We start from the raw sequence: 13,462 nt of genomic DNA, 5'->3' as shown, positions 1-13,462 counted from the left end.
TGGTTGGATGGCCACATCTTTGTGATGTAGATTATTAATCTGTACTTTCGGAAGGGTGTCAAGGCCTTGGAGAAGGTGCAGATGAGATTTGCTAGAATGGTGCCAGGATAGAGGGACTTCAGTCATCTGGAGAGACTAGAAAAGCTGGGATTGCTCTCCTTTGACGAGATAAGATTAGGGAGTGATTTAAAGCAGTGTTCCAAGTTGGGGATTTTAATGGGAGTAGATGGGGAAATCATCCCCACTGGCAGGAGGTAACCAGAAGACACAGATTTCAGATAACTGGGTAAAAAAACATGGGGCGGAGGGAGGTATGGGTGTGAAATAAGACTTATCTATGCCGATGAGTTATGATCTGAATACATTACCTGAAAGGCTGGTGGAGGCACATTCAATATGGTGTCGGGCACAACTTATTAGCATGGACAAAGCATTGGTTAGCTAACAGGAAGCAAAGAGAAGGGATAAAGGGGTCTTTTTCAGGTTGGCGAGCTGTCACAAGTGGAGTGCCACCGGGATCAGTGCTGGGGCCTCAACTATTTACAATTTACGTGGACATTGCACCACAGCAGACGAGGGGAGCACCCCAAACACCACCATAAGGGAAAACCTTCCCCCACCGCTATGCATGAGGGTGACCCAAACTGCCCCCAACCCCAGGCCCAGGACTTACTCCCATCCCCCACAGAGTCAGAGGTCTCACCCTGCACTCCACAAGAGAGGCACTCCAATATGGGGACAACAAAGACCCTTCCCCCTTCAGATCTCCTCTTTGCCACTGCCAGGGTATCACTGATAGGCTGGTGGGGGTAGAGCCAGGGTTCTGTCCAGCCATGTACCTGACCATCAGGATCTCCAAAGGCCTCCAAGCCCCTGGACCTGGTCAGAACATCTATCTCGAGAAATCCCTGTGTCCGCCAGAAGGACCCCTTGGGTAATCCCTGAGTTGTGCTAGCTTCTTCCATGGCTGAAAACAACCTCCAATAACGATTTGCTGTTTGGGCATAGGAGGTTGAAAAAGACCCACTATGTTAAAAAACAGTCAGACTGAGCACCCTATCTTTCTAGGTCTTAAGGTCAAATGAAAAGTGATTAGAACCAGCAGCTGCTTTCACTAGTCTGTTTAAAAATTCTGTGGTTAGAAACTGCAGCAGCTCAAAAGAGGAAGCACTTTATGCTGAATGGCACGTGATCTGATTGTATCAACAATTACTGTTTGATCTGCCCTGGAGCTGTCAGTCTGAAAAGCTTTGAGCAGCAAATGGAGCATCATTTCCTTGTGTAAACAAACCTTGGCTAATCCCTTCTTTGATCTGCTCTGGAGCTGTCAATCAAAACAGTTCTGAGAGCTTTCAGAGTAGTGGGGTTCATTCAAGCTAGAAAGGGGGATCCTCCAAGTGAAATTCAAAGCTCTTTCATTCAGAATGCTTCAAAAAGGTGTCAGAGCGCCTGGGGCTAATGAGAGAAAGCCAGGGGTCTGCCTAGTGAAAGTGGCGTCTCCTGTCAATAAAGTGCCTGCTTCTTCTGAAATCAATGAAGAGCAATCCCTGTTGTGGAATCATAGAAATCATAGAAACCCTACAGTGCAGAAGGAGGCCATTCGGCCCATCGAGTCTGCACCGACCACAATCCCACCCACATATTTTACCCACTAATCCCTCTAACCTACGCATCCCAGGACTCTAAGGGGCAATTTTTAACCTGGCCAATCAACCTAACCCGCACATCTTTGGACTGTGGGAGGAAACCGGAGCACCCGGAGGAAACCCACGCAGACACGAGGAGAATGTGCAAACTCCACACAGACAGTGACCCGAGCCGGGAATCGAACCCGGGACCCTGGAGCTGTGAAGCAGCAGTGCTAACCACTGTGCTACCGTGCCGCCCGAATGGAGTGCTGCTGTGATTTTGAAGGATTCTATGTGTTCAGAAAGCTTGGATTTTAAAGCGACCAGGCCAGAACACAGACAATAATGAAGTTTGTAACCAGAAAGTTGACTGAAATCACCATCCTAATTTTCACATTTCCTCGGGCAGGAAGGAGAAGTCCAGCCACGAGACGTCCGTCCCAGGGGAAGAACCCTGAGGATAACCCCTTCTCACCAGCCCAAGCCCTCCCAACCCCTCAACCCTCCCTTTCCAGCCTGACAGTGGCACGGGGCCAATGGGCACAGTTAGAGGCAGTACTTGTCTCCTTGCCCTGACGAGGAGTCCATGGCACTTGCTCCCCAGGATCAGAAGAAATTGGCACCCATTGGACTTCCCGTTGGGGGAGACAGGAGCATCTGGCCACAAACTCATTAATTACAGTTAAATGTATTAAAACCAGCTGTGATCATGATCACGACCTGTTCGGGGCAGGGAGACTCGCAACGGGTTGGATGCCTGGTGAGAATCTCGATTTGGCCATCTCACCCAATTCACCGAAGCATCAGGATTCCCAGCTGGGGTGAGCCTCTCACATCTGAGATGTGATCTTATTGAAACATTGGAGATCCTGGGGGATTTGATAGGATAAATATCGGGAGGATGTTTCCATTGGTGGGAGAGACTAGAACCAGGAGTATAGTTTATGAATACTAAGAGATGTATCATTTATGATGGAGATTAGGAGAATTTTTTTCTCTCGAAGAGTTGTTAAAATGTGAAATTCTCTTTCCTAGAAAACAGCAGAAGCTGGGTCATTGAATTTATTCAAGACAGAGTTCGATAGATTTTTGATAGACAAGGGAATCAATTATGGGGTAGATGACAAAGTGACATTGGGACCACAACCAAATTAGCCATGATTTTATTGAATTGCAGAGCCCACACCTGCCCCTAATTCCGATATTCTGAAAAAGTAGGGATATGGAAAAGATTCGGGGAGTAATTGACGCTTACAAAGGATTAGCAGGCTTGCTGGGCTGAATGGAATCTTTCCATGATCAGCATGCGGCTAAAATGGTTGCTTATTGTGCGATTAATGGGACTTTGCATCAATACAGCTAAAGAGATAGCATCTCTTCATGGAACCCATAACTAATTGGCTCCATGTTTGACGTATGTTGACGAGACCTTTGTAAACAATGCTATAATTTAGTGAGGTGTAATTAACAGAGGAAATTGGTTACTAATTTGCAATATTGGCAAACTTCCTCCAGTCAAAGTTTAAAGTATATTTATTAGTGTCACAAATAGGCTTACATTCACACTGCAATGAAATTACTGTGAAAATCCCCTAGTCACCACATTCCAGCGCCTGCTCGGGTACACTGAGTAAAAATTTAGCATGGCCAATACATCTAAACAGCACGCCTTTCGGACTGTGGGAGGAAACCAGAGCACCCGGAGGAAGCCCACACAGATACGGGGAGAACGCGCAAACTCCACACAGATAGTGACCCAAGCCGAGAATCGAACCCAGATCCCTGGCGCTGTGAGGCAGCAGTGCTAAGCACTGTGCCACCATGCCAGCTCCGTGTCAGAGAATCAGCCTGGAGGATTTCACAAATGAAGAATCCTCAATAACCATCATGTATTTTAAAACAGGCATCAATCAGTGTTCCTTGTGGTCATTTCAATGTTAATTGTGTCCACACCTTTGTTACATGTGGTGACATCTGCCCTATTATATTTCCAATGAAATGACAGTATTGTGACTGTGTGTATTACTAGAATACTTTCAGAACTGCTTTCAGTTTGTATGCTGTTGCTGAATCTGCCTCGTGGCCATAATGGAGCAGATTTTTTCAAGTTCTTAGGTTTTCATTATGTTTACCATTTTGATCAAGGTAAGTAAATAAGTAAGGAATACTTTTCCTTCTGAAGTTTGTTTTTAATTTCAAGTGTTTAAACTTTTATTATTTTTACAGGCTTTCTGGAGTATGAACACTATCACTTCCCCCTTTAGGAATGATGGGGCCTGCTGGCCCATCTATCATGATGTTTGAGATCATTCTGGCTTTGAAGTGATCATTGCAGCTACTTTATTGTGAACGCATCCCTATAATTACTGGCAGTCTTAATTGTCTGCCTTAATAGTCTTCAAAACAGTGAACTTAAGAGAATCATGTCCTTTTCATGTTTTGGAAGCACAATTTTATAAAATCACCTCTCTTATTTAAGTAAACACTAGATAATCTGAGAATCGATGCAATGTTTTCCAAAAGTGAAGTTTATAATTGTAGAAGACAAAATAATAAGATTGATTTGTTAATTAATAGTTTCTTCTGACTTTCTAAATAGATGTATTTGTTTTTAGGAAGGCGGCAGAATGCACGTGTTTTAAAATGTATCTTTTCAATTATTAGTTGGAAATGTATTAATATATTTCTGTGTTTTTAGGTACGATTTACATTTACAACATCTGTAGAAATTTGATGGTTTTAGCACTTTATGCTCAGGTAAAGCAACAAGCAGAATACCTTTGATCTTCTTTGTTCTTATTGTGGTGGCTGTTTTGGTAATATAGTAGATTGTGTCAATCTTGGAACAGAATAATTTAACTTTTACACTGGCCAATTTCACCTGCCATGTGCTGCTGCAACACATTGAACCTTCACAGCACATGACAGACAACACTCAAATCTTGTGATTTTCTTTCTAACAGCAACAAAACAACCTGCACTTAAAGAGCCCGATTTTAAAACGTGGTAAAGCCGGGTGTGAGACCAATAACGCGATTCGTGCCTGCATCCGTGCAGATTGCCACTTGACCGAAACCCGGGAATGGCGGCGATCCGCTTCACGCCCAAAACGGGCGCAATGGCAATTTAAGTGCATTTTCATGCATTTAAATTGAATTAATGAACTGCCCGCCCAACTTTATCAGCATTTCCCCCTTTACCACCATATTTGCCAATCCAGAACCGCGCGGTAATGGACCTGATAAATACAGCCTGAATCGGGCGCTCCAGCTGCTGAAGAGCGCGTTCAGAGCTTCCAACGGCTCCCTGACTCAGATCAGTGGTCGGGGGGGGGGGGGGGGCGGCGGAGGGGGGGGGGTGCGGTGGTGGGTTGAGGAGGGAGGCAGTCAGATCATTTTCTGGTTGGGGGGGGAGGGGAGTGAGGCCCGATCGTTGTCTAGTTGGGCGGGGGGAAGAGGAGGAGGCGGGTCAGATGGATCTCTGGTGGTGGTGGTGGGGGGGTGGGGGGGGAGGGGGTGGGTTGTCTGGTGATCGTTGTCTGGTGGCAGGGGGAGGGAAGGACTGATCGTTGTCTGGGGGAGGGGAGGAGGGAGGCGGGTAAGATGTATCTCTGATGGGGGGGGTCCGATTGCTCACTGGTGAGGGGGGTCAGATGGATCTCTGGTGGGGGAGGGGTCAGATGGATCTCTGGTGAGGGGGGGTCAGATGGATCTCTGGTGGGGGCACGGGAGGGGTCAGGGGGGTCCACTGCCTCTCTGCGGGTGATCAGTGGGGGGGGAGGGGGGCAGGGGTGGCGATCGGTCTGGGTAGTGGGGGGGGTGGATAAGGGGGACAGTGATGTCTGTGAGTAGTGGGGGGGTGGATAAGGGGGACAGCGATGTGTGTGGGTAGTGTGGAGGTGGGGTGATGTCTGTAGGGGGACCATCACTCCCGCTTTTTGCTCCCGGCCCGCTTTCCCCGCTTTCTGCGGTCCGGGAGCGATCTGACACGGGCGCGCTTTTTCAAATTTTTTTCTAACTGCGCATGCGCAGTTCAGAGCTCCGATTGTTTCGGGTGCGCTAAGCCCCGCCCACAGCGCGAATGGGACTGGCGGTTTATTTTCAGGCTGAGTGCGTATAGGGGGCGCCTGAAAGCAGATCTCCAAGTCGGATCTGCATCACGCCCAGATTCAGCACTTAGAATGAAAATGGTAAAATCGGGCCCAAAGTGTCTTTCATACAGCAAGAAGGTATTTCACAGGAGTGCTTTTAAACAAAATTTGATACCTTTAACTCTGTCCGACGTTTTTAATACTTTTTCATTTTATTCCAGTGTGTATTGATGAAATCAGCCTTTCTCTGTTCCTTTCTATGTGTTTGATTCTCTTTCTACCTCCCTTTCTACAATATAAAGGGAAAGACTCTTAGTCTTTGATTCTCTTTGAATTCTCTTTGATTCTCTTTCTACCTCCCTTTCTACAATATAAAGGGAAAGACTCTTAGTACGGTAGAGGATCAGAAGGACCTTGGGGTCCGGGTCCATAGGACTGTGAAATCGGCCCCGCAGGTGGAGGAGGTGGTTAAGAAGGCGTATGGTGTGCTGGCCTTTATCAATCGAGGGATTGCGTTTAGGAGTCCGGGGTTAATGATGCAGCTATATAAGACCCTCGTCAGACCCCACTTGGAATGCTGTGCTCAGTTCTGGTCGCCTCACTATAGGAAGGATGTGGAAAAGATTGAAAGGGTGCAGAGGAGATTTACAAGGATGTTGCCTGGATTGAGTGGCATGCCTTATGAGGATAGGCAGAGGGAGCTCTGTCTTTTCTCCTTGGAGAGACGAAGGATGAGATGAGACCTAATAGAGGTATATAAGATGTTGAGAGGCATAGATCGGGTGGACTCTCAGAGGCTTTTTCCCAGGGTGGAAATGTCTGCTACGAGAGGACACAGGTTTAAGGTGCTGGGGTGTAGGTACAGAGGAGATGTTAGGGGTAAGTTTTTCACACAGAGGGTGGTGGGCGAGTGGAATCGGCTGCCGTCAGGGGTAGCGGAGGCGAACTCAATAGGGTCTTTTAAGAGACTCCTGGATGAGTACATGGAGCTTAACAGGATGGAGGGTTATAGGTAGGTCCAGAAGGTAGGGATGTGTTCAGCACAACTTGTGGGGCCGAAGGGCCTGTTTGTGCTGTAGTTTCTCTATGTTTCTATTTTCTATGTTTCTACCTGTAAGTGTCTCTACTGTTCCTTCTCCAGCACACTCTGGGTGGTATTTTACCATTTTTGTCTAAGTGCGAGGCAGACATGAAACTGGGAGAGTTTCAGATCTGTCTTTTGGGTTTCAGGCCCCCCATATGCACTCTGCCTGAAAAATTCTGAGCGAGCCTGTTGCTCGCTGTCGAAGCCTGTAGGCGGGGCTTAATGCACCTGAAAGCCTGTGGAGGGAGGTAGTGCACATGTGCAGACCTCTGATGCTGCACATGCACATGAGCAGTCGCAGGGGGCCTGACAGAAAACAGAGAGCTGTAAGGCTCCTTCTGGTGCAGGCAGCTTGAAGCAGCTCCCCCTCCCTGCAATCACGGGGCCCGTGGCCTGAGATACAGCCCCAGCCAACCACCCCCTGCCACACAGACTGATCGCAGCCCCCCTCCCTCCCCCACCAGCCGCAGCTCTGCTGCCCTCTCCCCAATCGCTGCAGAGTGGCAGCAGGCCCCCTCTTCCTCCCTCCCCCACCGATCGCTGCAGAGTGGCAGGGGGCGCCCTCCCCCCATTAGCCCTGCCCGCACTGGCACCACCCCATTAGCCCTGCTCCCACTAGCCCCTCCCCATTAGCCCTGCACCTGTTGGCACCCCCCCCCCATTAGCCTTGCTCCCACTGGCCCCTCCCCAATTAGCCCCGCAGCCATTAGCCCTGTCCCCTGGCACTGCCTGGTGGGCATTGCCCAGGTGCCTGATGACATTGTCCAGATGCTAGGGTGGCACTGCCAGTCTGGCACTGCCCAAGGGCCCCCTCCCCCATCCTCGGCCTCCCGGGAGGGCCTCAATGGCCCCCTGTTCCACCGGCAAGGCCAAGTCAACTGCTCTCCGTTCATGGGGAGCATGTCTACTCCTTGCCAGTGAGAACCTTTCCCAGCGAGGTCTTGGGGGGGGGGGGGGGGTGTGGGCCTGGATGATTGAGTACCGGGCTCACTAATGACATGTAGATGTTTCTTTACATAAATATCAATACATTAACCTGCCTCTCGCCCGTTTCTGGTAAAAGGCTGACCGTGCCGGAAATCTGGCGCTCGTAAAATGGCGCCGGTCGAGAAAACCGGCACCACTCGCATTAATTGCTTTACGCCCCACATTATAACCAGGTCGTGCCTGAAAACGGGCGCAATGCGATGGTAAAATCGCCCCCTCTATGTGCAGAATAATTAACATTGCATTTAAAAAACAAGTTTAATAACATCTTAAGTGCTTAACTGCCAATTAAGCACTTTTGGAAATGTGTTCATTGTTGTAACAGATGATCTGTTTTAGTGGCGCGGGTAATTGGAAAAACTACCTTGCTCTTCTTCCAGTGGTATCATGTGCTTTTTTAACATCCACCTGAAAGGACAGACAAGACCTCAGTTTGATCTACTTTTTGTTGAATTCGGTGGCTGAATGCAGGTTCTTGCTGAGTATTAGCTGAACCACAGCCAAGTGCTGTTATTTTTTACTTTGCGCAGGGTGAGGAATCAGGCCTCATGTCTCCCTCTGCTAGAACGGGGCCTAAACACTGTGCAGTTGCCGTGAATCGGATCCACCATAGCCCTTTAACCAATTCAGCTAACCTCACAATCACCCAGTCCCAATCCCCCCAAACCCACCACCGCCCACTTGGTTATGTGTCTCATCCATCAGGTGAATGACATTTTCACGAGAGCAGCACTTTCTCATTACTGCCCTGAGTGGCAGCCTGGATAGATTATTTGTTCTTGTACTCATAATGTGATGCAGAGGCAAAGGCGCTATGACTCAGGCAAGGCTATAAATTCATCATGAAGGCTTTCTGTCCATCTTAGTCTTTCTTCTTCAATTTCCCACTCTGTATTTGTGGTTTACTCATTGCCATAATGTGTATTTGTCGATCTCCCACATATCTGTCACTGTCATAACTTGTGATGTCTCTCTCTCTCACTGTGCGTTTTCCTTTCTGTACACACCAGTGCCTACATTTTTGTCTGTATACAATCTACTCTGTCGGAGAATTGGGTTAGCAGCAGACTCTCAGGAGAAGATAGTATAGTTTGCTTTTGGAAAAAAAACATAGAATCCCTACAGTGCAGAAAGAGGCCATTCTGCCCATTGAATCTGCACTGACTCCAAAAGAGCATCCCACCTAAGCCCTCCCCTCCGCCCTATCTTCATAACCCCATTCATTTACCATGGCTAATCCACCCAACCTACACATCTTTGGATAGATGCTAAGGAACAGTTTAACGTGGCCAATCGACCGAGCCTGCATAGCTTTGGATAGAGCCACATGAAATTGAATTTGGGTGAGCTGAGAAGGAGAAGAGCAGAAAATAGCATGAATGGATGTAATTCACAGTAGATTTATAAGCCAACTGTTAGAATCATATCAAAATCAAACTATAACATCTTTAATAAGAGGAGTACGTTCTCAGAAATATCATGAGGGGAGAGAAATGGAGAACCTTTGAGATTTGGGTCGGAGAAATCTAAAAAAATAATAAAAATGGGAAGTGGGATTTACCAGCTTTATGAGAAGAGAGAAGGAGAGGGGTTCTCAGTGAGGTGGAGAGTGACCAGGACATGCCTTTTCCTTTTTCTCAGGCTCAATGATATTTTTATTTCATACATACTTTAAAGGATCCAAATTTTAAGCTCATGTCTAAATATGTATATCATTAATTTCTTTAAATGCTTGTTGTTGCTAACTGTACATGTGAGAATGGGAGCCACCATTTGAATATTAGAGAGCATATCTAAATATTTAAATGTGATATTATAGTACAAGTTGATTGGAGTGAATTATTTACTGGTTGATTTGATTTATTGTCACATGTATTAGTATACAGTGAAAAGTATTGTTTCTTGCGCGCTATACAGAAAAAGCATACCGTACATAGAGAAGGAAAGGAGAATGTAGTGTTACAGTCATAGCTCGGGTGTAGATAAAGACCAATTTAATATAGAATCATAGAATCCCTACAGTGCAGAAGGAGGCCATTTAGCCCATCGAGTCTGCACCGACAATAATCCCAGCCAAGCCTTATCCCCTAACCCCACATATTGCCCTGCTAATCCCCCTGACACTAAGGGACAATTTAGCATGGCCAATCATCAACCTGACCTGCACATCTTTGGAGTGTGGGAGGAAACTGGAGCACCCGGAGGAAACTCAGGCAGGTATGCAGAGAATATGCAAACTCCACACAAACAGTGACCCAAGACCCTAACTGAACCCGGTCCCATGCGCTGTGAGGCAGCAGTGCTAACCATTGTGCCACCATGCCGACCCAGGGTATAAGGTAGATCAATTCAAAAGTCTGATGGCAGTAGGGAAGAAGCTGTTCTTGAGTCGGTTGTTACGTGACCTCAGACTTCTGTATCTTTTTTCCAACAGTAGAAGGTGGAAGAGTGTATGTCCAGGATGCATGGAGTCCTTGATTATGCTGGCTGCTTTTCTGAGACAGCGTCAAATGTAGACAGAGTCAATGGAGAGGGGGCTGGTTTGTGTGATGGACTGGACTTTGTTCATGAACCTTCCTAGTTTCTTGCAGTCTTGAGCAGAGAAGGAGGAATTATAAAGGGTCGTGAACAAAGCCCAAGTGATGTTAAGTATCTGATAATATGCCGATAATATGACATAATTATTTTGCTGTTTGATCAGGCCTTTGAATATATACTGTGGGCAGCCATCTGCATGGAAACATCTTTTCCACTTTCCACAGTTCGCTATCTAAGATGGAGAGCTACTCTTTATGCTGCTGTGTGTCAGTGTTACTATGACTGTGAATCTGACATACTTGGAGAGGTATAGTATTTTATTACTGTTGTTCCAAAATCTTTCTGTTGCTATATTGATGGGAGCTTGCATAGTTTTTTTATAGTGTCTATAAGACATGCTTCAAAAATACAATATAGTACATTGAAAAATATTAACCATCTGCACTCGACAATAACATCTGCCAAGGCTCTATATTGGTTGGAATACTACCTCAACAATTCCCTTCCACAATTCTTGATGATGATCTTGAAAACATACAGTCCCAGATCTTTGCTGTAGGGTTGGTGCGCAAAGATGGAGGAGTTCCCAGCTCTGTGAAACTGACCTTTAAAAATGGTGGCTGGCAGTTCTGATTTTTGTTCTGGAGGAAGGGGGCTGGCCAGATTAGAGGTCAGGGCTGCCATCCTCGGAATGAATGTGGAGGGTGCCAGGTGTGGAGGTGGGCTGGGCGAAGGCCAGTCATGTGCTGGCCTTTAACCACTTGGTTAAATTTAACTTTAAAATGTCCTCGCCTCCTACCTCCACCGCACATTTCCCATGCCCCATCAGTGCCAATATGTGGCACTCTCATGCCCATCATCAACCTCCCATGGTCCCTCTTACCCCAATGCCAATGCTACTCTACCCACTCCCTATAGCCCAACATGCCCCTCTGCCAACCTGTGCTGCTCTATCCATTCCCATGGCTTCTCATATCCCCAATACCTCCCAAACTCTCATGCCCCTTATAGCTCCTGTGCCAACTCATGTTAACCCATGCCACCCCTTACTCACAACCCTTTGTTATTACCCCCTCCATGCCACTCACAACATATCCTTCAACAGTTTTTCCATAGCTTTGATAGTTCTTTGACAGCTTGAAAGTTCATTCACAGTTTGACAGTCCTTTGACAGCTTTGACTGTTCTTTCACAGTTCCAAAGCGTTTATGCACAATCACGTTTACTTTTAACAATCTCAAAGGGTGCATCTTACCTCTCCCAAGGGTATCTCTAGACTATATCCAAAGGGTACCTTATCTCTTCAAAGAGGCACCCTGACCATACAAATGAATCTACCAAGTTCAGACCAGCTCTTACATGGTCTAACCTGCACACACCTGGTTTCACACCCATGACCGACTGAAATTCCACAGCAGAGGAGGCATCTCATGATTTAAATGCCCAGCTGCCACTGTAAACTGCACATCAGAACCCCAGACTGACTCCAGTCCAGTCTCCCCAAAAATAGAAATCTCGGGGGCGATTCTCCCATAAAAATAAAGCGCCCAATGGGCAGGAATACTAGAGTTTTTCCTGCCTGTTTTTTGGGCAAGCAGAGTGGAAAGAATCTCTGGGACTCTGTGCATTGCAGGGTGATTTACGCTGAGGAGGTGGGGGGGAGAGGGGGAGCCTGGACCCGCTGGAGAGGTCAGAATCGGCATGCTGAAAGGGCCATTAGACATGCACCAATCTATCAGTGGAGAGATCAGTGTACGCGCACTGGTCCCCACATCGGCAGCCTCCTGATCGTCAGCCTCCTGATGTCTTCCCTGACCCCCTGCCCCGACTGCTGGCCTCCATGACCCCCACATCCCTGATTGTCGGCCTCTGTGACCCCCCATCCCCATGTCCAGCCCCGATTGCTCCCTCGCTCCCAACCCCCTGTTCCCTAATGCAGCGTGCACAGCGGGTCCCCCTAACACCACCACCAATCGGCCATGCCCCTATAGAAGGGCCCCCCTCAGGCCCTTCCTCTTGGCACTGCCCTAGGGGCACCCCCCCTGCCCCGGACATCCTGGGGGTCTCAGTGGCCTCTGTCCTCACCAGAGGGTTGATCACGCCTGTTCCCCGTTGATGGGGACCAGGTTTAAGCTCCACTGGTGGGAATCTCTCCTGGTGGTGTGGGGAGAGACATTAGCAAACCCGGAGAATACCATCAAAGAATCATAGAATCCTACAGTGCATAAGGAGGCCATTCGGCCCATCAAGCCTGCACCGACAACAACCCCATCTCGGCCTTATTCCCATAACCCCATGCATTTACCCTAGCTAACCCCCTGACACTGAGGGGCAATTTATCATGGCCAATCCACCTAACCCTTTGGACTGTGGGAGGAAATTGGAGCACCCGGAGGAAACCCACGCAGAATGTGCAAATTCTGCACCGACAGTGACCCAAGCCAGGATTTGAACCCGGGAGCCTGGCGCTGTGAGTCAACAGTGCTAACCACTGTACCACCGTGCCGTCTCGGGCTTACTAATGATATTGAAATGTCGCCGGTTGCAAATCATGCTACAGGCCCCTCGCTGATATCTCATGGTCCGCTGCGCTACTCGCGGGCCGGGAGAGTTGCCTCCGTCTTGTTTGGGTCAGTGCTTAGGATTTACAGGCTCATCCACCATTTTTGCCATGATGATGAGGGTATCCACCATGGCAAAAATCTGGGCTGGGCTTTAATTTTTATCCTTTTAATTAATTTTCTGCCTGCACTTTATGGAGCTCTTTCAAAAGTTGCTTGCCTAAATTCTTGCATTCTAACCTGTGTCCCTGACCTTAATCATGTTAAATGGACGTGCTTGAAGGTCACTGGATCCCACAATGTTTATTTGCTTCTGGGCTGGTTTTGTGGACCACTAAGCTCATAAAACAGGGTTATGTTCTCTCTTTACATATTTTATTGATAAGTCATTGCTGCTTACCCACTGAAAGTAGTTTGTACGTCAACCATTCTTTTCCAATTATCCTGTTGTCCATGCACTTTAATTATCTACTTTACCACTTTACCTTTGTGAGACATTGCCCCCATTTCATTGAATGGCAATGGAATTAATTTTGAATTTTTCTTGGAAAAAGGGCTGTGCTGCGATCCTCATG

At 47.5% G+C, this 13,462-nt stretch overlaps 1 protein-coding gene across 1 annotated transcript in view; it reads left to right on the top strand.

Annotated features, from left to right (window-relative positions):
* Positions 1-13,462, top strand: part of cfap54 (cilia and flagella associated 54) — a 211,481-nt gene that overhangs the window by 22,707 nt on the left and 175,312 nt on the right. The window contains exons 5-6 of the mRNA XM_078234599.1: positions 4,327-4,385; positions 10,491-10,634. Coding sequence (XP_078090725.1) covers positions 4,327-4,385; positions 10,491-10,634 — 203 coding nt within the window. The remainder of the gene's footprint in view (positions 1-4,326; positions 4,386-10,490; positions 10,635-13,462) is intronic.

The sequence above is a fragment of the Mustelus asterias genome, chromosome 19 (genome assembly GCF_964213995.1).
Source record: "Mustelus asterias chromosome 19, sMusAst1.hap1.1, whole genome shotgun sequence".
Taxonomy (NCBI): domain Eukaryota; kingdom Metazoa; phylum Chordata; class Chondrichthyes; order Carcharhiniformes; family Triakidae; genus Mustelus; species Mustelus asterias.
Note: the sequence above shows the minus strand (reverse complement) of the source record. Positions and strands in the feature narration are given on the sequence as shown.